The sequence below is a fragment of the Vigna angularis genome, chromosome 1 (assembly GCF_016808095.1).
Source record: "Vigna angularis cultivar LongXiaoDou No.4 chromosome 1, ASM1680809v1, whole genome shotgun sequence".
Classification (NCBI taxonomy): domain Eukaryota; kingdom Viridiplantae; phylum Streptophyta; class Magnoliopsida; order Fabales; family Fabaceae; genus Vigna; species Vigna angularis.
Window position 1 is genome coordinate 48,351,409 of NC_068970.1, and position 25,496 is coordinate 48,376,904.

The following is a 25,496-nucleotide window of genomic DNA, read 5'->3' on the forward strand; positions in this document are numbered from 1 at the left end:
AAAAAATCTGCTCCAGAGATCCTTTCACTATCTGATCAGAGAAACATGGACAACAATGGTGAACAGATTATTAGTAGACCTACTTTGGCAGATTATGCAACCATGGTTGACCCTCATCATTTTAATAGCATTGCAAAGCCGAGGGTCAATACCGCGATTATGGAGGTGAAGCCTGCGTTGATCCATCTTGTGAAGAGCAACCAATTCAATGGATTGTCACCTGAAAGTCCATATGAGAATCATACCACTTTTAATGAGATCTGTAACACTGTGAAGCTGAATTAAGTACCTGATGATGCTATTAGATTGAGCTTGTTTCCTTTGTCACTGGGAGGCAATGCTAAATTGTGGTTAAATTCTTTCCCTAAAAGCAGTTTCACATAATGGGAAGATGTGGTTGCTAAGTTCTTGAATAAATACTTCCCACAATCAAAGATCAACAAAGGAAAACAGGAAATCTCTTCTTTCAGACAAGGCATGGAGGAGACATTAGGGCAAGCATAGGAAAGATGCAAAGGCTTGCTGAGAAAGACACCCACTGATGGTTTTGATGAAGAAACGGTAGTTATTATTTTCCTTGGAGGTCTTGGCTTACAAACCAAATTGATGTTGGATGCCTCAGTTGGAGGCAGTATCAGGTGCGAGACTCTAGAGGAAGCCTATGAATTAATTGAAAACATGGCTACCAATGACAATGAGATACACAATGAAAGAGGAACTTCATTGCAACCTAAGGGAGTGTTACAGTTACAGTCTTATGATGCCTTGCTTGCTCAAAATAAGATCATCACTCAACAACTTGAAGTCTTGAGAAAGAAGCTTTCTCATCCACAAAAAGAATGCCAGAATGTTTTGCAGGTTCACCAGCAACTCTATGAACTATGTGGTGGTGACCATATTAATGGTCAATGTATTGTGCCCGATAATCTAAATGAAGAAGTTAATTACATGGGTAATCAGCTTCGTCCCAACAATTATAATCAAGGGTGGAAATCTCATCCTAACAATGGACAAAGCCAGTTTGGGCAAACTGGTGGGCAATTCAATAGACCACCACAGCAGCAACAACAACAATGGCAACAACAACCCTCTCTATTTGATAGAACTACAAAGCTTGAGGAGACTCTCCAACAATTCATACAAGTCAGTCTTTCCACTCATAAAAGCAATAAAGCTTATATAAGGAATCTGGAGATGCAGGTTGGTCAATTGGCCAAGAAGTTGGAGGAGACACCTAACAGAAGTTTTGGGGCTAATATTGAAGTTAACCCTAAGGAGGAGTGTCATGTCATTATGACTAGAAGTGGTAAGATTTTAGATGAGAGAAAAATAGATGAAGAAGAGAAAGAAAAAGAAGAGAGTGAGAGAAAAGAAAAGGAAAAAAGAGAGGAATAAGATGAGAGAAAAATAGAGACAAAAGAAAAAGAAGAAGTAGAGAGAGGAAAGAGAAAAATTGAGAAAATTCTTCCTTACCCTAAGGAGTGTTCAGAGATTGCAAAAGAGAAGCAATGTCAGCGTTTCAATGAGATCTTCAAGCAATTGGAGATTACTCTACCCTTGACCAAAGCACTTCAGTAAATTCCTGCTTATGCTAAGCACATGTAGCAATTCTTCAAAAAGAAGAAATATCTAGATGAGGAAACAATTGAAGTGTAGGGTAATTGGAGTGCCATATTGCAGAAGACACTTTCTCCCAAATTCAAAGATCCGGGGAGTTTCACCATCCCTTACACCATTAAGAATTATGATATAGAGAAGGCTCTAGTTGGCTTAGGAGCAAGTATCAATCTAATGCCCCTATTTGTGCTCAAGAAGATTGGTGGTCTGGAGGTCAAACCGACAAAAACAATCTTGCAAATGGCAGACAGGTCCATCAAACACCGTTATGGTGTGGTGGAAGATGTGGTGCTGAAAATTGATAAGCTTCAATTCCCGGTGGATTTTGTGGTGATGGAGATGGAGGAAAATGCAGAGATATCAATCATTCTTGGACGACCATTCATGAAGACAACCAAGGTTGACATTCATGTAGATAATGGCTTACTAACATTAAAGGCCCAAGAGAGAGAGGTAACTTTCAGTGTTTTTGAAGCTGGGCAGCCAATTCAAGAAAAGCAAACTAGTAGTAAAACAACAGATGAAATTCTATCAGTGACTAGTTTATCAGATAAAGCTGCCAAGTTGGTCAAAGATAGGCTTAATTGTTTTTCTCCTCAAGTGAAAGAAGATGAAGAAGGGAAGAAAGAAAAAGGGGTCCACCAGCATCCTGAGATGAAAAGTGATGAACCCAAACCTGACACACTAGTGAAATTCAAAAACAGGTTGTGGGTTGTCAAGAACATTAAAGAAAAGGGGATCCTTGAGATTGAAGCTTCTTATTCTAGGAGAGTAAAGTTGGTGGCCAAGAAATTGCTGATATTTTTTCAGGAAGGAAGGAAGAGCATCAACATTAAAGATCCAGACTAAGTTTTATTGGGTCAAGCTAGTGACGTTAAAGAAGTGCTTACTAGGAGGCAACCCAGCTTTCTAAACCTTTCTTTTTAATCTTCTGCTTTTGTTATTTGTTTTCTTTTTAATCTTTTGTTTTGTTATTTGTTTTCTTTTTAATCAATTTTTTTGTTATTGTACTTTGCTTGAATGAATCACACTACTTTGATTCAACTGTATACAAGTGATGGCTCACAATGTATGGTATTGAACATACACTGAAAACCTTTGATTGAAAATCTTTACCTTGAGTTAAGTAGAAGATCTTGTATGGTATTGTTAAATGTTCAAGTTTGGGGTTGTTGGGAAAACATGAAAAGAAAAGCATTGAGCTAAGAGCTAAAAAGTAAGAATATGCAAAGAGAAAAGAAAAAGAAGTAAAGCTCAATGCAAATGCAAAGGCAAAAGAAAGTTGGGAATGAATAAGATGATTGTGTTATTATGATTCTCTTAACTCAAGGATTTTGTGATCCAGAAAAACCAATTTTCTTGTTAGCCCAGCCACATTATAAGCCATTGAAAAGTCCTTGTGATGATGCATGCTTGTGAATGTTTTTGATTGTGGTAAAATGAAAGGCAAAGTTGATTCATGTGACATTGTGATAGTAGAGTGAATGAGTGATTACCTCTTATACACTTGAGTGTGAGTGAAACACTTTACCTAGTGAGGAAATATTCCATGAGCACATGAACATCCATGCTTAATTGATTGATCATTCATGAAAAATAGCATTTGTTGGAATTTAAATGACTTTGTGAACACTAAAGCATGTGCACATCTTGATTGAACTCTTGGTCATAAGTTTAATTGAAGTTTTTACTTATCTTGAAAAGAGGATTTTTGAATGAGTGAACTATCATATAAATTGGTTGAAGATTGAGTTACATCTTGTTTGCTTGAGGACAAGCAAAGTTCTAAGTTTGGGGTTGTGATAACAGTTGAAAAACTGTTATTTTCATGCTTAAAATTGATATTAAAAGCAACCTTTATACTTAGAAACTAGCTTGAAATCATACTTTTATTCATATTTTCAGAAATAAGAGAGTTGAAAGTGAATTTAATGGTTTTGTGCAAGATTCCCTTGATTTTGTAGGCTAATTGAATGATTTGAAAGAAGAATTGAAATACCGAATGATTGGAGTGCTGAAAAGTCAACCAGAAACCAGAAAAGTCAACCAGTCAACCAGAAAAGTCAACCAGTCAACCAGAAAAGTCAACCAGTCAACCAGAATGCTGAAAAACCAACCAGAACGCAGAAAAAAGTCTGACCGAGTGGCGCTGAGCGGAAAATACCGCTGAGCGGCACTTTTCGGGTGCCGAAATCACCGCTGAGAGGCAAAACAGCAGCTGGGGGGCAAAATGGATCATGCGCTAGTACCGCTCAGCGGTAAAATACCGCTGAGCGGCATTCTAAGTGGGCTTGGACCGGTTTTCTTTTGTTTTTATGGGCTTGGACTTGTTTTATGTTATTTTTATGCCCTATTTAAGGACTTGCACGTCCTAGAGTTAGTATCTTTGGCAGAACGAAGGCAAACACTCTCTCTTCCACCCCTTTGAAGGAGGATCTTGGATGCTCAGGCTACCTCTTCACCTTTTTAGGGTTTATTCTTTCATACTTTCATTGTAATTCATCTAGGTTCACCATGAATATGGTGAACTAAACCTTGTATGTTTGTTGGGGAATCAATGTAATCTCTTGAAGCTCTCATATATGGAATTTATGCTTGCATCTTTAAATTAAGACGTATGCTTTCTTTCATCATTAGTTAGGGTTTTTCCTCTTTGCTTAATGCTTGCATTGTTTAACTCATTCTAATGCATGATTATTGGTTTTGTCGATACGGACACGTACGGGGAAGTCTAGATCCGGGGAATTTCTCCCAATATTATACTGACAATATTATATTGGTTGTCGTTAAGCTCCTGCGTTTATGAACTAATCATTAGGAATGCTAGGAATTGTATGAACTATTTGATTAGGGAGAAGCCATCTAGAATGGTACTTTAGAGAGTGGCATTAACAATGATGATTTGAATGTTGAATTCCTAAAATGTATGAGAGTGGATGAGATGAAATTGACCCCCAACAACATATTCATTCATATATTTCATTGAAAGTGTTTATCTTTTGTCTTTGCCATTGATCAAACTCCATGCATACATGTTTAGTTTTTCGTCTTGCATAATATAATCCAATTATTTCGTCCTTAAGCCTTAGCTAATCAACAAACCACACAACTAAACTAGGCCGTGAGTCCTTTGGGAAGAACGATACTTGGTCTTACCAAGTTTATTACTTGAACGATTCGGTCATACTTGCCGATTGTGAAACAAGTTTGTGACATCATATTTTGGTGCTTACAAATTTGTCCATCAAGTTTTTGGCGCCGTTGCCGGGGACTCGTGGTTTAACTGGTTAATTTGTGTGATTATTGATTATCTTTGACTTTATTTTTGAATTTCTGTTTTTATTTTTTTTGTTTTTATTTTATTTTATTTTATTTTTCTATTTTATTTTATTTTATCTTTAGATTAGGTTAGATTTTATTTTATTTTATCTTTTTAGATTAGGTTAGATCTTATTTTATTTTATTTTATCTTTTTAGGTTAGGTTAGATTTTATTTTTTAGATTAGGTTTTATTTTATTCTATCTTATTTGATTCTATTTTCTAAATCTTTTTATCTTCTGAATTTATATCTTCTTCTATATCTTTTGTGCTAACAAATCTTTTCTAGGGTTTTGTTTTCTTGTGTATGCAGGAAGCAATTCGAACTAGGAGCAAGAAAACAACAGAACCACTTCTTGAAGGCCTAGACGAGAGTAGAAGGAGGAGAAGAATCAGAACTTCCAGAGAACTTTTCCCTTCTCCAGAAACTCTCCTACAAACATCACCACAAGGTTCTGTTCACAGCACAAGAAGTATGGAGAATAACAATGCTAGAAGAACTCTTGCAGATTACACTAATATTGCTGGACCTCAACACTTTAACAGCATAGCAAGACCTAGAGTCAATGCAGCCAACATGGAGGTCAAGCCAGCATTAATTCAACTGGTGAAGAGTAATCAATTTAATGGGTTGTCTCACGAAAGCCCATATGAGCACCTTACTACTTTCAATGAGATCTGCAACACTGTCAAGATCAATGGGGTGCCGGACGAAGCTATCAAACTTAGTTTGTTCCCTTTCTCATTGGGGGGCAATGCTAAGCTTTGGTTAAACTCTTTTCCAGAAGAAAGTTTCACCGAGTGGGAAGCAGTGGTCACCAAATTTCTAAACAAGTACTTTCCACAATCCAAGGTGACCAAAGGCAAGCAAGAGATATCTTCTTTCAAGCAAGGCATGGAGGAATCACTTGGACATGCATGGGACAGGTATAAAAGCATATTACGTAAAACTCCCACGCATGGTTTTGAAGATCAAGAAGTAGTCCTAACTTTCCTTGGAGGGCTTGGTTCACAAACCAAGATGATGCTGGATGCCTCAGCTGGAGGCAATATCAAATGGAAGACTCCAGAGGAAGCAACTGAAATTATTGAAAATATGGCTACTAGTGATAATGAGCTGCACAGTGAGAGAGGAGCCCCTATGCAACAAAGAGGGGTTCTACAATTACAAACACATGATGCCTTGCTAGCTCAGAACAAAATTCTAACTCAACAGCTGGAGACTCTGACTAAAACTTTGGCTCAATTACCCAAAGAGTTGAAATCTGCTGCACAGGTACAAACCCAGTTGTGCGAACTATGTGGAGGTGACCATGTCAATGGTCAATGTGCGTTGCCAGTGGAAGCCGTGGAGGATGTTAATTTCATGGCTAATCAGTTTCCATACCGTCAAGGGAATTACAATCAAGGATGGAAACCACATCCAAGCATTGGCCAAGGACAGACTGGGCAAGCTAATCAATATAACAAGCAGCAGCAACCAACCTTGTGGCAACAGTTATCTACGCTTAATGAAAGGCAAACAAGGTTGGAAGAAACTCTTAATCAATTCATACAGAAAACAGAATCTTCTCAAAAGAGCACTGAAGCTGCTATAAAGAATTGGGAGATTCAAATGGGTCAAATTATCAAGCGATTGGAAGAAAGACCAGATAGAAATTTTGGGGCTAATACTGAGGTTAACCCCAGAGAAGAGTGCAAGGTGGTAGAGAGTGTTGATGATGAGAAAGTTGAGTTAGATACAGAAGAAAGAAGAGAAATAGAGAGCAAAAGCACTTTTCCTTTTCCAATCCATCAAGACTTCACAGAATTATTCAAAATGGTGGATAATGATGCACCTTGGGAACAGATTCTACAACAGATTACGGTTTACACTAAATCTAATGAAGAAATCTCTACAAAGAAAAGGCGCAGAGATGATGAGGCAAAGGAGTGTATAACTGTTAAGCAAGAGTCATTCCCCCCTAAAGCACCAGATCCAGGTAGTTTTTCTATCCCTTGCACTATAGGGAAGAAAAAGGTGAAGAAAGCTCTCCTTGATTTAGGTTCAAGTGTTAACTTGATACCTTACTCTTTACTGGAGCAAATTGGCAATGTTAAAGTGAAACCTGTGAAGGTTAATCTAGTAATGGCCGATGGATCTTCAAAGGAGCCATGTGGGATTGCTGAGGATATTATAGTTTGTGTTGGCAAACTTCAGTTTTTAGCAGACTTTGTGGTGATGAAAATGGAGACCGAGAAGATACCTATCATACTTGGAAGACCGTTTATGAAAACGGCCAGGGCCATCATTGATGTACATGAAGGTATAGTGGTGCTCCAAGACAGAGAGGAGAGAGTGGTGGTGGATGTCTTCAAAGATGAAACACAAGCAAAGGATGAAGAGGCTAGTTATAAAGCTGCATTTCGAGATGCACCCATGACTAGAAGTCAAGATGAAAATCTTGAGGTATCAGGTAACCATTGTTTGTTGTTTCAGGTACCCAAGGATGAAGAAGAAACTGGAAAAGGAGAAGAGATTCCTAGGGACTGGAAGGAAAGAGAACTCCAACTTGGCACACCTGTGAGACTCAAGAACAAGTTGTGGGTTGTGAAGGGCTTCAAAGAGAAGGAGATGATAGAGATAGAATCTCCATATTCTAGAAGAACCAAAACAGTCCAAAGGAAGCAGTTGAGAAGTTGGTGGAAAGACTACATCAACTATACAGAAGATGGAACATGAACTTTATTGGGTCAAGCTAATGACGTTAAAAGAGCGCTTGTTGGGAGGCAACCCAGTGATTGACAAACTTTTAAATTTTGATTTGGTTTAATTTGTGAACATTATTCTGTAAATATTTTGTGGAATTTAGCATCTACTGAAGGATGCTAGGTGGTTAAGTATCTACTGAAGGATACTAGGTTTGTAACACCTACTGATGGGTGTTGGTAAGAAATTTTGCACCTACTGATGGGTGCTGGTAAGTTTGAAACACCTACTGATGGGTGTTGGTGGATTTTGGGTCAGGCTCGTGACGTTAAACAAGCGCTACCTGGGAGGCAACCCAGTTGATTGATTGTTTTTGTTTGTTTATTTTTAGTTAGGATTTGCATAAGCATTTTTAATATTGAATTGCAGGGAACCTATGAGGGACATGTAGGGAAGGCACGTAGGTCAAGAAAAGAAGGAGAGGAACACTTCACAGAAGTGCCGCTGAGCGGCAATTACCGCTGAGCGGTACTACCGCAAAGGGGCTTAAGTTCCCCTTAGCGGGACCCGAGCCCATTAGGGTATTTTTAAACCCTAAGCTGCGTGATTTTACATTCTTTCAAGCTCTTCTCTGCACAAACACTTCCACACCTCTTCTCTTAGGTCTTCTACATCTTTTCACTCTTCCCTCTTAAGAAAATCTCCCTTTCACTCACTTTCTCACTAGTTTTCCATCTAAGTTTGGGGTTGGGAGATAGCATCATTGAAGGGGATGATTTCTTCATTGTGGTTTACTAATGCTTAACAATGTATCTGTTGGTTTTGTGAATTATGTTTGATGCAGGGATGGCCTCCTCATCGGGCAAAAAGAATCAAGACTATAAGATCCAAGGAGGAAGAGGAAGATATAGAGGACAGCTCAGACTAATGAGGAGCTGAGATAGCATTTACTGATGAATGCTATCATATGATTATGCTTTTGCGGTTTAAGTTTTCTAAACTTATTTGTTTTTGTTTTTAGATTAGGGTTTGATGTACTCTATTGAAAACATGGTTTGTTATGATGGTTTGCTATTAATTGTGATTGTGTGATAAGTAATGCTTGATGATGCTTATTGATTGATTGATGTTGAGATGACGTGCACATTAAAATGCTTATACAGGTGATTTACAAGCTTTGTGAACAAATGCATGATATCATGATTGTGATTGTGAAATTAAGCAGGATGTGTATGTCAAATGTGAATGAGCTTATATGTGAGGTTTTGAGCTCCAGAGTTGTTATTATTGAATGCTATTACTTTGAAAGCATGAATGATTTTGCCCAGGTTTTCTATGATTGAATCAATTGCTTATTTTGCATCATATGAGCAAGGCCGTGTTGTTGAAACCCTTTTTATTGGCCAAATTCATAATGTTAGCCTATTAAAAGAGAACACTTTGTGTTCTATCCTTTGAACCCTTAGCCTTGAACATACACTGAAAACCTTTGATTGAAAATCTTTACCTTGAGTTAAGTAGAAGATCTTGTATGGTATTGTTAAATGTTCAAGTTTGGGGTTGTTGGGAAAACATGAAAAGAAAAGCATTGAGCTAAGAGCTAAAAAGTAAGAATATGCAAAGAGAAAAGAAAAAGAAGTAAAGCTCAATGCAAATGCAAAGGCAAAAGAAAGTTGGGAATGAATAAGATGATTGTGTTATTATGATTCTCTTAACTCAAGGATTTTGTGATCCAGAAAAACCAATTTTCTTGTTAGCCCAGCCACATTATAAGCCATTGAAAAGTCCTTGTGATGATGCATGCTTGTGAATGTTTTTGATTGTGGTAAAATGAAAGGCAAAGTTGATTCATGTGACATTGTGATAGTAGAGTGAATGAGTGATTACCTCTTATACACTTGAGTGTGAGTGAAACACTTTACCTAGTGAGGAAATATTCCATGAGCACATGAACATCCATGCTTAATTGATTGATCATTCATGAAAAATAGCATTTGTTGGAATTTAAATGACTTTGTGAACACTAAAGCATGTGCACATCTTGATTGAACTCTTGGTCATAAGTTTAATTGAAGTTTTTACTTATCTTGAAAAGAGGATTTTTGAATGAGTGAACTATCATATAAATTGGTTGAAGATTGAGTTACATCTTGTTTGCTTGAGGACAAGCAAAGTTCTAAGTTTGGGGTTGTGATAACAGTTGAAAAACTGTTATTTTCATGCTTAAAATTGATATTAAAAGCAACCTTTATACTTAGAAACTAGCTTGAAATCATACTTTTATTCATATTTTCAGAAATAAGAGAGTTGAAAGTGAATTTAATGGTTTTGTGCAAGATTCCCTTGATTTTGTAGGCTAATTGAATGATTTGAAAGAAGAATTGAAATACCGAATGATTGGAGTGCTGAAAAGTCAACCAGAAACCAGAAAAGTCAACCAGTCAACCAGAAAAGTCAACCAGTCAACCAGAAAAGTCAACCAGTCAACCAGAATGCTGAAAAACCAACCAGAACGCAGAAAAAAGTCTGACCGAGTGGCGCTGAGCGGAAAATACCGCTGAGCGGCACTTTTCGGGTGCCGAAATCACCGCTGAGAGGCAAAACAGCAGCTGGGGGGCAAAATGGATCATGCGCTAGTACCGCTCAGCGGTAAAATACCGCTGAGCGGCATTCTAAGTGGGCTTGGACCGGTTTTCTTTTGTTTTTATGGGCTTGGACTTGTTTTATGTTATTTTTATGCCCTATTTAAGGACTTGCACGTCCTAGAGTTAGTATCTTTGGCAGAACGAAGGCAAACACTCTCTCTTCCACCCCTTTGAAGGAGGATCTTGGATGCTCAGGCTACCTCTTCACCTTTTTAGGGTTTATTCTTTCATACTTTCATTGTAATTCATCTAGGTTCACCATGAATATGGTGAACTAAACCTTGTATGTTTGTTGGGGAATCAATGTAATCTCTTGAAGCTCTCATATATGGAATTTATGCTTGCATCTTTAAATTAAGACTTATGCTTTCTTTCATCATTAGTTAGGGTTTTTCCTCTTTGCTTAATGCTTGCATTGTTTAACTCATTCTAATGCATGATTATTGGTTTTGTCGATACGGACACGTACGGGGAAGTCTAGATCCGGGGAATTTCTCCCAATATTATACTGACAATATTATATTGGTTGTCGTTAAGCTCCTGCGTTTATGAACTAATCATTAGGAATGCTAGGAATTGTATGAACTATTTGATTAGGGAGAAGCCATCTAGAATGGTACTTTAGAGAGTGGCATTAACAATGATGATTTGAATGTTGAATTCCTAAAATGTATGAGAGTGGATGAGATGAAATTGACCCCCAACAACATATTCATTCATATATTTCATTGAAAGTGTTTATCTTTTGTCTTTGCCATTGATCAAACTCCATGCATACATGTTTAGTTTTTCGTCTTGCATAATATAATCCAATTATTTCGTCCTTAAGTCTTAGCTAATCAACAAACCACACAACTAAACTAGGCCGTGAGTCCTTTGGGAAGAACGATACTTGGTCTTACCAAGTTTATTACTTGAACGATTCGGTCATACTTGCCGATTGTGAAACAAGTTTGTGACATCATATTTTGGTGCTTACAAATTTGTCCATCACTACTCATGAATTTTTCCAAATAAAAAGTAAACAATTTGTTTTATCCTTTGAACCTTTAGCCTTAAGCATGTTTTGAAAACCCTGTTTTAAATTCTTTACCTTGAGTTGAGTTGAGAATATTTATGAGGTATTGATCAAGGTTCAAGTTTGGGGTTGCTAGAAAAATAAGCAGTAAGCACAAAGAAAAAGAAAAAGAGAAATCAAAAGAAAAGAAAAATGAAAAGAAAAGAAAGAAAAGGTCACTGCAAGGGAAAAGATTGGGAATAAGAAAAAGATCTTGTTGAAAAGAGAACCTGTGTGTAATTGTTAAATTCATAAATATCTCTCTTAACTCAAGGATTTTGCATTCCATAAAAACCATGTTTCTTCTTAGCCCAGCCAAGTTACAAGCCAAGAAAAGCCCTTGTGATGAAAACCTGCTTGTGAGTATGTTTGATTTTGGTTAAATGAAAGGCAAAATTAATTTGTGTGACATTGTGATAGCAGAGTGAAAGAAACACCCACACCTCACTATACACCTGTGAGTTGAGTGATACAGTTTTGAGTGCTTGAGTGATACACTTTCTTTGGTGAGGAGTAGTTCTCTGAATTTCTGATTGCATCTCTGCTTGGTTGATTGATCATTCTTAAGGATAGCATCTGTTGAAACATATGAGCATCACATTGATTTTAATTGAATTAAGGCATCTGCACACTTTGATTGAGTTGATGAAAGTGATTGCTTATCTGAAAGAAAAAGTTTTTCAAAAAGGTTGAGTCATTGTAGTGATTATTCTGAAAAGCTGAGTTACAATCTCTTTTGCTTGAGGACAAGCAATGTTCAAAGTTTGGGGTTGTGTTAACGATTGAAAATATTGTTATTTGTGATGTAATTTTTATACTAAATACAACCTTTTTCACTTAGAAACTTGCTTGGACTCATGTTTTTTCATTAAGTTGTGTGAATAAGAGAGTTGAGGTTGAATTTGATGATTTTATGACTAATTTCCCTTGTTTTGATGATAATGAGAGAATGCGGAAAGCAGAGATGAAGTGCTAAGGAGTTAGAGCTCAGAAATGCCTGGAAAAGAACCAAAAGAAGGAACCGCACGAAGCTTGGGCGCCCTATCTAGAGGCTTGAGCCTCTGAAAAACGACGTCCACCGCCTAGGCGCCCTCCTAGGCCGCCTGAGCGGCGGACCCTGAAGCTTGGGCGACCAATTGAAGGCTCAATCCCTACATGAGAACCGTCCACCACTTGGGCGCCCTAAATGGGGCGCCCGAGCGTCGTGTGTCGTGGATTAGGCCCAGTTTTTGCTTTGTTTCTACTCTTTTGGATAGGGCCCTGTTTCTACTCTTTTCTGACTTTATTTAAAGGACTCAGGCGCTCTAGGTTTTGGATCTCTCGCTGCAACAACACAACAGCACATTCTTCTACTCTCTAAAGGCGGATCTAGAGGCGGGAGCTTCCTCTTCTACTTTTAGGGTTTCACTATCTCATGTTTTTCCATTATTCATCTAGTTTCTCCATGTCTATGGAGAACTAAACTCTATTTGTTGTTGGGGGATGATGTAACCTTGTAAACTCTCATGTATTTGAATTGATTCTTAATCATATATGCTTTTTCATTAATTGTTAGGGAATTCATCTGTTTTAATGCTTGCTCTATTTAACTCATTTAGTAACATTGTTTATGAATTGCATGAGTGCCGGGAGGTTCCTTACAATTCAGGTTCTTGTTGAATTCTACCAAGGGTAATATTTTTCAGGGATGAGGGTATGAGTACTTGGTCGTCTTAAGCTCTTGATCTTCAAACTTAATTTTCTAGGAACACTAGGAATTGCACGAACTAGGAATGAAGGCAGGCTTATTGCACCGAGGGATCGGGTTCTAAGTAATTTAGTGAGTGACATTAACATTAATGTAAAAAGAATAATTTTTATATACATGAGAGTAAACTTAGTGAAATCAAACCCTAATAACATATTCATCTCATATTAAACAACATTCGTTCATCTTTGTGTTACTCTACTATTGATCAATTTGCATTCATATTTAATTTTCTATCTTTACATCTTAAACCAATGATCTCGTTTCTTTTAAGTCTTAATTAATTGAGTTATCACACAATTGTTTAGTACCGAGAGTCCTCTAAGATACGATACTTGATCTTACCATTATATATTACTTACGCGATTTGATACACTTGTCAATCCATCAACAGTCCTTAAGGACAGTGAAACTACACGTTTAAGGACATACTATTTTGTCAGTTTTTCTACAACAAAAATTTGATACACTTTAAAAAGTTACTTAAGTTAGTAAACTCATATATATATATATATATATATATATATATATATATATATATATATATATATATATATATATATATATATATATATATATATATATATATATATATATATATATATATATATATATATATATATATACATACTAAAGTTTTTCTATTCAGACCACATCATTGTGCAGCTAGTTGTCTTCAGTCTTATCTATATACTAATTTACGTTCTTTAAATATTAAAAAGAAAACGCAATAAAACCTATATGGATGGAGAACTCAAAGTGGGAAAGCCCTATTGGAACATTACTTGAATAAATTGGAAAAATTAATCACTTGTCTGTATGAGTTATACCTATAACAGTTTTTACAATTAGGTTGACTATAACACCAATTTGACTACTAAATGTCTACTCTTTCCAATCGTAATTACTGTTATATAGCTCGTACCATAGACATAGACTGAAGTAGATTCTTCTTTTTATCATTCAAAACTTCTTTCCAAACTATACAAACTTCTTACAAAATATAACACTTTCTATATATATATATATAAATCATGACACTACATTCGATATAAAATATTAAAACTTAATAATTATAGGTTTTGGTTTCTTATGTAACACCCAACTTTTTCATTTTTATCTATTATGAAAACTTCCAACTTTCAAGTTCCTACGAAGTTCGGTTCATTTTAACAAAAACTGCCACAATCTACAAAGAGTAACACATGCGGGCACAGGTACTCATTACAAAACCAATAAAAAACCTTTACTAAGAATATGAATAACATTCAAAGTTGAGCAGAGCCAATCAATTTAGTGAGGCCAAACGTTACAGCCATAGCCATCCAACCTCCAATCAAAACCCTGAGACAAGACCTCATCACTGGAGTTTTTCCAAGAACTGCTCCTAACCCTCCAAACACCAACAGCGCCAGGCTAACCGCTGCAACAACAACTCCCATCCTAATCTTGTGGCTCCTTATAAACACAGCTGCTAACATTGGCACCAAAGCACCAATAGAAAATGCCAGTGCTGATGCCAGTGCAGCCTGAAATGGGTTTGGCAACTTCTCCCTTTGAGGTTCTCCATTCACTCCTCCATTATTATTAGCTTCCCTCTCTCTTTTAAGCTGAGTCATCTCTATGTCATACTGAGTGTACACAGAGACAAACTCTCCAATTGCCATGCTACAAGCCCCAGCAACTAATCCAGCAAAACCAGCAACAAGCATGGCACTGATGTCTTGCTTAACAGCTCCAACACCCATCATGAGTGAGGCAACAGAGACTAACCCATCATTGGCTCCCAACACTGCTGCTCGAAGCCACTGAGCCCTTTGAGAGTAGTCAATGTTGCTCTCTTCACTTGGTTTTGGCTCCACACCATCACAATGGACAGGGATCTCAACTTGGTTTGATGAAACATCATTAATTCGAGCTCCAAGGTTTGCCATGAAGGAGATGAAGATAAAATGAATCTGGGTAATTAATGCTGAAATGGAAAAGGAGGAAATATTGATGGTTCTATGAGATATTATTAAGAGCTTGTGAAGAACACACGCTTCCAATGAAGAATATTTATAGTGAGGGGTGGTGAAGTTTGAGGTGTCAATGTACCTAAATATTGATAAAGGAGTAATAATGGTGATCAGGACAGCACTAGCTGCAAGTTAGTGACTTCTTAAAAAATATATATGGTTCGAGTTTAAAATTCTCCACCAAAAAGTGGATCCAGGTCTCAGATATTCCACTTGAATGTAATGTTTATACATTATTCATCTTATTGGCTCAAATCATGTTTTTAGTTTTGGTTTATTAACTGAAAACAAGGAAGATTAATATATCAATAGTTAAATGGCGGCAATGTATGAATAGTTAAGCATTTAACTTAAATGTGTTAAAACTTTCATACCTACTTGATCCAATAGATATATTAAAAGAGTTTGGTACAACAAGATATATTAAATTTCTTTATCTTAAGTTTAAAATATATCTATTGGAGAAACATTTACATATTAATAACATCGTTAATTTGATATTATGATTATTATTTATGCTAAGATATTATCTTGTTATTGTTATTTATATGAAATAATATTTCAATAATATTATTTAACATCACAAAAATAGATCAATGATCGAGGTTAGTTGAAAGACTTCATAGAGACATTTCTAAACAATGTCATAACATAGTTTTCATAAGGTTTAATAGTTAATTTTGTCTCCAGTTTCGTTGACAAATATCAATTTAGTCACTCATTTTAAAAGTGTTTGAAATGGATCCTCACTTTTAAAATTTTGAGTCAAACTAGTCTCTTCCGTTAAATAGAAACAAACGGCTTAAGGGTTTGATGATTTGGCAGAAGATGTGTTATTTTATAGATATATTTATGCTGACGTGTTAGTGAATGGGTGCAGAGATGAAATTTAGAGGTGCACTTGATATTTTCTAGGCGAGGCCCAAGCCCTCTAGGGTTTCTTTTTTTCTCTTTTTCAGAAACGAAGGTCTCTTCTCCACCTTCATTAGCGGCAGCTCTGCCCTCCGCATGACCAACGCCGCCGTGCCTTCCTCTAGACGACCAAAACTGTCATCGGCGGCACCGATCGTTGCTAGAGACACCGCCCACCACTACAGCGTTACTCCCTCTGTGCACACTTGATGACACCGCTGTCGTCCTACGGAGCAAATCGCATGTTTCTCCTCTTCGAATCGCAACTCGTCCTGAGCCCTAATTCCTCCGCTTCACTTCAGCCTCTGATAGCATCACCGTCGATACCGATCAGAATCACTGGTGGCATCACCTTCGTTGCTCCCTCGCAATCATTATAACTCTGATCGAGATTCGAAACATCGTCGTCACTCCTCTCCTTCTTCCACTCAACTCAACATTTTTGCTCTATGCTATCTCTTTTTTATTTTAATTTTTTTTCTGTTTCAAGATTTATTATATTATGTATTGGTCTGGATTTGCTTTCCGTGTAGAATTAAGAGAAGAACATTTTTCTCTTCAGTTGAATATTTGAGGTTCTGGAAATCAAATCTACAGAGTAGTGGTAACTCTGTTAGATAACATTTTTTCTTTCCTTTCTTATTCTGTTACTTGTTTAATGATTTATAGATAACATTTAAATTCTCGACCTCTATTTTTTATATCTTCATGCTCCGTGTTTGGCTCATGATCCACTGATAATTGTTTGGCCACACCCTTCCTGCATAAGACAACCCTGGAATCCCCAATGTTGGCTACTATTAACTTCTGACAATTGACTAATATGGTTGTAACTGCAATTGAACCTCCTCTACCTAATTCACCTGAGATCTCTAAAATATTAGAATCAGTTTTACTGTAAGATCTCTTGACAGCATCTGCAAGTTCTTTCCAGAAGTCAGGCTACACAAGACAAAAAATGATTAAACTTCTATAACAAATAGTAATCATATTCATTTGTGATGGGGGAGAACGGCGCGACGAAGTAAAAGGTGTAAAGGTAAGGAATGGTCATCTCTGGGATGTTGACGAATGTCCCATTGCTCTAGTTCCCGGTGGACCAGTACGAAGTGATGCCATTGAAGGATGGTTTCTCAACCGCAGGGTGTAAAGTCTCTAGGAAGCACAATACTTTCCACGTCAATCTTTACTCTTTCACAATCAACTTCTAATTCACTAACACGTCAGCACAAATATATTTATAAAATAACATGTTGGCACTGTTTTCTGTCAAATCATCAAACCCTTAACGTCGTTTGTTTATATTTAACGGAAGGGACTAATTTGACTCAAAATTTTAAAATTGAAGATCCATTTCAAACACTTTTAAAACAAGGGACTAAATTGAGATTTTTCAACGAAACTGGAGACAAAATTGGCTATTAAATATTTTCATAATTAGTTATACACATCAAAGTTCCTTACCTACCATAGAAAAAACAAACAAAAATTCTTAAGAGACCAAATCATGCAAAGTATTCAAATTTCACAAATTAAATTACCAAATTACAATTCACAAGCTAAAGAAAATATCAACAATATATAAGCATAGAATTAGCTTCCTTCACCTGTTAGGATATCTTAAATAGCTTTAGAACTCCAAACTACTTCCAACAACAAAATGTTCTATCTACATTTATAAACATTGCAAGAACAATCATACTATCATAGTCATTGTTTGACAAATAGAAGGTTAAAAAGATACATGCAAGTGAAAGAACACTCATATGAAAAAGAAAATAGAAATAGACCAAGAAAATTGTTGGAACTCATCTTAACCAAACTGAAAAATTGATTGGTTCAAATTGAAGATGAAGAGAAATATTCAAAAGAGAAGTTAGAGAACACTAGAAAAATAATTTATAGAGAGTGATGTTTTAACATAATGTAATAAGTTTATAACAACACTATTTATAATAAATCTTTTTAATATTAAAATAATCGAGTCTCATCATTTTTAAATCACTGTCATTTTCTAAATTTTTACAATATTAAAGTCACACTCTAAGAATAAAATTAGTTTCATCATTACGATGAATACTTTGAAAAAATAATAATTTTTTTTTGGATGAAAAAAATATAAAATTATTAGGTAAACAACTTGTTGTAATTTTTTAATGACAAATTTTAACACATTTAAGAAAAATACTAAAATAAGTTTTTCCAAATTATAAACTAAAGATAAGTTCTATGTTTAGAGAATTATTATTAAAGATATTAAAATCACGTAACCAATATTAAGAATAAGATTATACTTGTATGACTTTCACTAGTGGAGTAAAGGGAAACGACATCGGTTATTTTTGTTTATAGGCATCGGTTCTACAACCGAGACATATACGGACGAGGTAAAAAGGGGTAGGCTTTATGCCTTGATTCCGAACCGAGGTAAAACGAGATAGGATTATGCCTCGGTTCTTAGATAACCGAGGTAGTAGCGTGTTTTTTTTTATTTTTTCAGACTTTAGGACTCGGTTCGTACTAAACTGATACGGTATGCATTTGGATTATCTCCTTGTTTCACCCTAAGAAGAATTTCTGACTGACTTCCATGTTTGCAAACAAACATTGCAGTCCTTGAAATAATCTGATGTATTTTCTCATTTGGAGGCAGATTATGGAGTAGACTCTCTGGTACTGCGAAGTTCGGACGAAAACTAGACTCAGCATCATCGTCCTTTGTCTCCATGGAAGCATTAGTATTTCCATATGAAAAGGCAACAGCATGAAAGCCATCTTAACTTACTGTCATGCCTCGTTTTACTTTATCAGGTTGCAACTCTTTATCAACTATTAAGGCAGCATACACAATTGAAGCGTGTTCTTCAGATCCAAAGGAACCTGAAACAGAATGGTGCAAGTCAAAGTGTTTTTCAGTTGATGTTGGAAACTTGGAACAATACGCAACCAGAAAATCCCAACCTGAGATCAAAACAGAGACCCAAGATTTCCTAATTTAAGAAATCCAATATGATAGAACCCCATGGTTACAATTTTTGAATGGCAATCACTTGTACTTGTGAGTCTTCACTGGGCTCAAGAACAATGCGAAAATATGCAAAATTTCAGAGCTAACACTGTTAAACTTCATCTTTATTGGATTAAGATATGAAGAAGAAGCAGAAGAACAAGAGTAGATTTACCTGTATAATGGCAAAGCAAAAGAGGGCAATTCCAAGATTGCGATGCACACTGTACTGAACCCCTTCTGATTCGCTTCCAAGTTTCATACTAGTTTCCCATTCCGAAATTAGAAAAAAAAATCCCATTTCGCTTCCAACTTCATAACACTCCATCGCTGCAACGAACCAGGAAGCTCCCTCAGAAACACCTGCAAGCAAGCCGCCACAAGCAGATATGCAGTCTCCTCCAGTCCATACTCAATCAGCAACATCGCGTCGTCCATATCCAAAACCAGAGAAGCCAAATGTGTATCACAAGCATGCTTCATCTCCTCACAACAAAACTTGCTCGAAAAAGAAAGCATCTCAAGAATAAAATTATGAGGGAACTCACTCAGCCTCTTGGTTCTACTAAAAACCTCAACAGCCATCGTTGCCTTATTTTTATGCTTTCTGAAACAAAAATGGGTAGGGCCCAGATCCTTTTTATTAGGGTTTCCAATCTTCAGCCAAGAGCAAGAAAAATGGGAGCCTTTTTTTTTATTATTTCTTCACACAGCAAAAAAAAAAGAAAAGGAAACAGCCACGAGAGCAATGATGACAGAGGGCTTCGATAGCTAGAGGAAGATTGTCGGTCTAGGGCGGCGACGACATTCGATTAAGGGGTGAGAGGGTAGCGGTGACTCGCGGTGAGGAGTTTGCGACAAGCGTTGCGGCGGCGACAACGGAAGGCTCGCTGATCTAGAGCGGCTTGGCGACAAACGCTGCAGTCAAGGGCAGCACCAGCCGTAACCCGCGCCCTAAAAGGTGATTGGGCGGTCGACTACGTTTTGCAGGTTCCGCCGATTGCATGACGAGTGGAGATGGCATGAAAGCTGGTCCAGAGGTAGCTCGTGCAAGGAAATAGTTTGAGAGGTGAAACCCCCTTTTGTCGTGGATGAAGATGAAGATGAAGATGCTCTCTTTGATTTTAGGGGGAGGAGGCAGAAACCCTGTTTCTGATTTCTGGAAAAGAAAAAAACCCTAAGAGATTTGGCCATTTGGGCTTGGCCCTTTTCTATTTCCAGTCTTCTTTTTTTATATATACCTCGGTTCATCCTGCCAACCGAGGCACTATCTCTACCATCAAATACGTAGTAGGGGTTTTGCCTTAGTTCACCCTGTCAACCGAGGCAGTATGCTCTTTAGGCATCGGTTAGTTTACAACCGAGGGATATAATGTTCTGCAAATTACGAAACTGGCACCGCGTTTTAATACGCTTCGGTATTTCTGGTGTACGAGTTAAAAATGCGTTTTTTTACTAGTGTTTTTATAGAATACTATTAAAAAATCTTTAAATAATGATCGATTTTAATATAAAAAATAATAGTTAATGATAATTTAGATATTAATTTATTAATTAAAAATTATTAATAATAAACAGTTTTCAAATTGTTTCTAAATTAATTATTACAGGAAATTAAATTTTGAATTACTTTCCAAAATTAATTACTAAAATTTTGATTATAAAAATATTTGATGTGTAAATTGAACACTATATTATAACGCTTTTGGGGGGTTAAATAGCAGATAAACATAGAATTAACTTGACTGATAGTACTTAGTCAACATTACGTAAAATAGGTCTTTAAAAGTCAATACTGCATATTTGACGTAAATCCATCGCTTTTCGATTTGGAAATGTTGTGATTGATAGAGAAATCATATGTAACTTAGGCAGTTGAGTAAAAGATCCCAGAAGAAAGTAAAAGAAATGGCTTGATTTAGCATTCCATGAACTGGGGTTTGGCATGAGACTTTAGAGAAAGATAGTATATATTATATTTGTTGGAGTGTGCACTCCACGGGGATAGTGGCCATTAAAGTAAAGTGTGTAATTAATAAATTGGAGTGAGGAGTGTGTAATCCACACGAAAGCTACACGCTACGCACTTTCCTGAAGGAAAAACAGCCAAAACTCAGTGCTTAACTTCATCTTTCTGCAACCTAAAAACATTTCCCTAAAAGTGATTCTAGTGATATTTCGCTTTCTTTTAGCGTGCTATCATTACTTTTTTTCTAATTATTCCTTGCATATTGGAATAATATCAATTTGAAGCAGTTATCTGCTTTTGTTAAGTGCTCATCTCCCTGCATTTGTTTTGTTTAAGGCCCAGATAATTTTCTTTTTTTATCTGTTTTTCTTTTCAATTGTTACAAAGGAAAAATTATGTTAGAGGAGGTTAGATCCATATCATATGAACTTATGAGTTTTGACCTTGATCAGAGAATGTGTTGCTGATTCCTTAATTGCTTTGAGCCAAAATACAAAACCAATGCTCATAAACATGTGAATTCAAACCAGTCTAAAACGCTTTCTTCTGTATATGAAAGAGCATAATGGTCATAACTAACTCCGTTAGAAAACGACTTGGCATGCATGATTGTGGGAGAGGGAGAGGGAGAGAGAGAAAGGTATCCACACGAACCCATTAGGGAAAATTAACAATAATATTTTTGAAGAAGGAACTGGGGTGTGAGATAAGACTAGTTTTAAATAGTCATTATTTCTTCATATTCAAAGTGGCATGGGGCTTTCTTGTGGAATACACACACCCCTGAATTGATTATTCATAAGTACGCCGATCCTCACATCCTTAAAGTTATGTTTTATTATTTATTGGTTTTAATGAATAGAGGGGTTGCCACTACCTTACCCTATATTATATGTGCAATGGAACATTCCCTTGTTTAAGATAACCCCCACTAAATCTATACTTTCATATCTCTAATGTAATCATATGTTAATACAGATTTTCTGATAATATTTTGGCAAACCACATGTCTCATTTTTTTTATTAAATTTAAAGTATATCAGTATAATAACATATATTGTATCAAAATGGTGTAAAAGAAATGTGTTAATATCTTTTTCTCTTTCAATATTATCATTTACAACTTTGAATATGTCCAATTAAAGAAAAAAATGTGTATACTTTCACCATTAGAAATTGTAAAAAAGCTAAATAGATGCTCCTTGATGATATAAACATATCCTATACGTAGTGATCACAATAAAATGAATCATACAAGCATCCAAACAGGTGCATGAAAAAAGTTCATTCATTGTTAATTGAAAAGCTTTAGGAATTATTAAAACAGGTGGCCACCCATCATAGTGCTCTCCACGCCATCACCACCGAGGTTCATTATCATCAAGCATACCTAACTGTGATCTTACTATTCTATGTTCTATGTCTATATAATAACTTCCATGAGGAGAGTGTGCCCTCCACAGGCAATCTTTTTCTATTTTCCCTTTATCCTTGTACCTTACAATTCTTCTGCATTATGGATTCTCTTGGCACTAGTAGCAATGAAAGGCCAATTAACCATGTTGAGATTCTCAAACACTCTAATGATATAGAAGCAAACCCTAACCAAGACATGGAAGAAAACAATATTGAGTACCCTGAAAGGGAACATTGTCTTGGGGCAGCTGTGTTTGGAGCCAAAACTGGGTTGTTCGTAACCACCTTACTGATGATTGCCATTGAAGCTTTGAATGAAAACATCATAGTCATATTTCTTGCTGGTTTTTTAGGAATAGTTGCTGGGGCTTGCAGCATGCCAATTGAAGAGTTTGTATCTGTTGACACAGAGGTAGCTCAAATGAAAGTCCACCATAAAGAACACAACGAAATGGAGGAAGATGATATACTTCTAAACCCTTTTCAAGCTTCCTTAGCATCAGCAATTGGATTTTCTATTGGTGGAATGGTGTCAGTGCTAATAGCTACTTTCATAAGGGATTATAAGCTCAGGCTGCTAGTTATTTCTGTGGCTATGTTGGCATTGTTGATATTTGGAGGGATGATTGCAGTACTTAGAAAAAGTAAAACTCTAGTGAGAAGGAATGGTGATAGTGGTGATTGGAGGTTAGATAACTATGGCTATTATTTTTGGCTTTAAGGATTGAAAACTGATACTCGTGATTGATGTAGAGCTTAAGTCATGCAGTGTTTTCATTTTTTAATCATGAATGAATACTGGATCATTTAAATAGATGGTGGCAAAGTATATAGGATTTACGAGTATTTGGCAAAAGATAGAAAGTTATTATTTTTAGCCACTCTTTAATAATAATTTAAAATATTTAAAGAATGAAAATAAGAAATATTTTATAAAGAAAATAGAAATTCATTTATTATATAATAAATAAAATATTTAGCAAACCAAAAAACATAAATAAATTTATACAAATAACAAATAATTAATTATTTGTTTTAAATTAAAAAATATATTTAAATTATCAAATAAATTATTTATGATTAAGAGTGTTTAAGATTGTGATCTTTATATTATAAATGAATTTAATTTGTATAAAGTAGATATCTAATAGAAAAATTATGTAAAAGCAAAAGTAAAACATTTGTAAGTGTTGTAACGGTTGGAAAAACGTGACAACCTTTAAATAGGTGCAAATAAGACATTGGACCAAGTACAAATAATAAAATCTAACAATAGAATATCAACTAACTTCAAATAAAATCTATCTAATTTATCTCTATCTTATATTAATAAAATAAAATAATACTCTCCTAAATAAAAGGAAAATCAAAACTACCTATATTTATTTTATCTCTATCAAAATCAAATCAAATATTACTAAACCCAAAACTAATAAAATAAAATTTTAATGAATCTCTAAAATTTAAGTTTATCCAACAATACCATCTCAGGATAAATTACTAAACAAAACATTAAATATTTTGTTCATTTATAATCGTGATAACAAGATATATTTAGAATATGTATACAATTATCCAACTAATAACCAAAGGTAAATATATATATATATATATATATATATATATATATATATATATATATATATATATATATATAATCCAAATCTAAGTTCTGGAAGATTAAAGTTAACAAAAACAAATTATAAATATTAAAACTCCAACTACTAACTAGTATCGCTTTCTTCAAGCAAAGGCATATCATCACAGCCTCCTCTTCTCCCATCAAACAGATGATAATTCCAAAGAAGATATATATACACAAGCAAAACAAGAAACGATCAGCTATTATTTTAAAAGAACTTATAATATTAATTGTTCAAGCAAATCATATAAGATATTCAACTTTCACTTTTCATAAGAGATATAACAAAAGAATTTAGACTAAAATCATTCGGATAAATGCATTTTCAATGAAGGCGTGCACTCGTAATAATATTTAACTCTACATATATATTATCAAGGGATTATCACCCTACTACTTATGAGGTTAATATTCTACATTAGAAACCAAAGTCCAGATAAAGACTTCCTGCCATACTTCACCCCTCTCCCATTCCACTCTAATATTAGTTGAATGGTGGTAGTATATCAAAATACTTTCTTTTAGAATTTTTCTTTCAATCATACACTAAATACTCACCAATACATAAATCTCCCTTGAGATCTTATTTCACAATGCATATTATACATGATTCAAGTATATTTACATTCTATAAACATAAATCATTCACAATTCAACATAGATACATTTACTTAAATTAGTTCAATCATCAAAACATACTATCATAGAAAAGTTTGCAATGATTTCGCTATAGAGAGTGTGATAACGGTTGAAAATACCGTTACATGTGATTCAATTTTGATATTAAATCACTCCTTTGTTACTTAGAAGCTTGCTTGAACTCATGTTTTTAGTTTAGTTTTGTGAATAAGTAAGTAGAATACTTAAGGATTTTATCACTAAATTCCCCTAATTTTGTAGGTTATTGATATGATTTAGAAGAAGAACAAAAGTACCAAGGAGTTGGAGCCCAGAAAGGACAGAAAAAGCAGCAGACCGAACGGTATGATAGAGGAGAAATCAGATCGAACGGTTAAGAAGACAGACCGAACGGTGTGAAGGTGGTGGAACTAGGTCGAACGGTGCAACGATAGTCGAACGAATGATAAAAAAGATAGACAAACTGAACGGTTTGTGAAAGGAGAAGCCGAGTGATATGGTAGAAGATTGGCCGAACGATTAAAGAGTCAGGCCGATCGGTCAACAAAGTGAAACCGATCGGTCCAGTACATTTGGTGAGTACCATTTTGCACCGCACCATGCCCGGGCGCCCTTTCAGCGTCGTTGAGCGCCAGTTTTGACCCGTACGACACTTGGGCGCCCCACTTAGGGCGTTGAGCGCCAGTTTCGTGGGCTTAGACCTGTTTTCTTTTATTTTTATGTTCTATTTAAGGACTTGGACGTCCTAGAGATTCTATCTTTTGATGGCTTGAGCACAGAAACACACTTTTTACCCCTTGGGGGTAGATTTTGGGGATA

The 25,496-nt window shown here is 35.7% G+C and overlaps 2 protein-coding genes across 2 annotated transcripts; one reads left to right on the forward strand and one right to left on the reverse strand.

The window, feature by feature from the left end:
• Positions 1-14,160: 14,160 nt before the first annotated feature.
• Positions 14,161-15,090, reverse strand: LOC108339689 (vacuolar iron transporter homolog 4). The gene has a single exon (XM_017576879.2). It carries the CDS (start codon positions 15,006-15,008, stop codon positions 14,343-14,345), a length of 666 nt encoding a protein of 221 aa, XP_017432368.1. The 5' UTR covers positions 15,009-15,090; the 3' UTR covers positions 14,161-14,342.
• Positions 15,091-22,455: 7,365 nt separating this feature from the next.
• On the forward strand, positions 22,456-23,161 carry LOC108341946 (vacuolar iron transporter homolog 4). The gene has a single exon (XM_017579640.2). It carries the CDS (start codon positions 22,497-22,499, stop codon positions 23,115-23,117), a length of 621 nt encoding a protein of 206 aa, XP_017435129.1. The 5' UTR covers positions 22,456-22,496; the 3' UTR covers positions 23,118-23,161.
• The last annotated feature ends 2,335 nt before the right edge of the window (positions 23,162-25,496 follow it).

Excerpts from the sequence above, each read along its gene's own strand:
- LOC108339689 (XM_017576879.2), bottom strand. The coding sequence starts at position 15,008 with ATGGCAAACCTTGGAGCTCGAATTAATGATGTTTCATCAAACCAAGTT.
- LOC108341946 (XM_017579640.2), top strand. The coding sequence starts at position 22,497 with ATGGATTCTCTTGGCACTAGTAGCAATGAAAGGCCAATTAACCATGTT.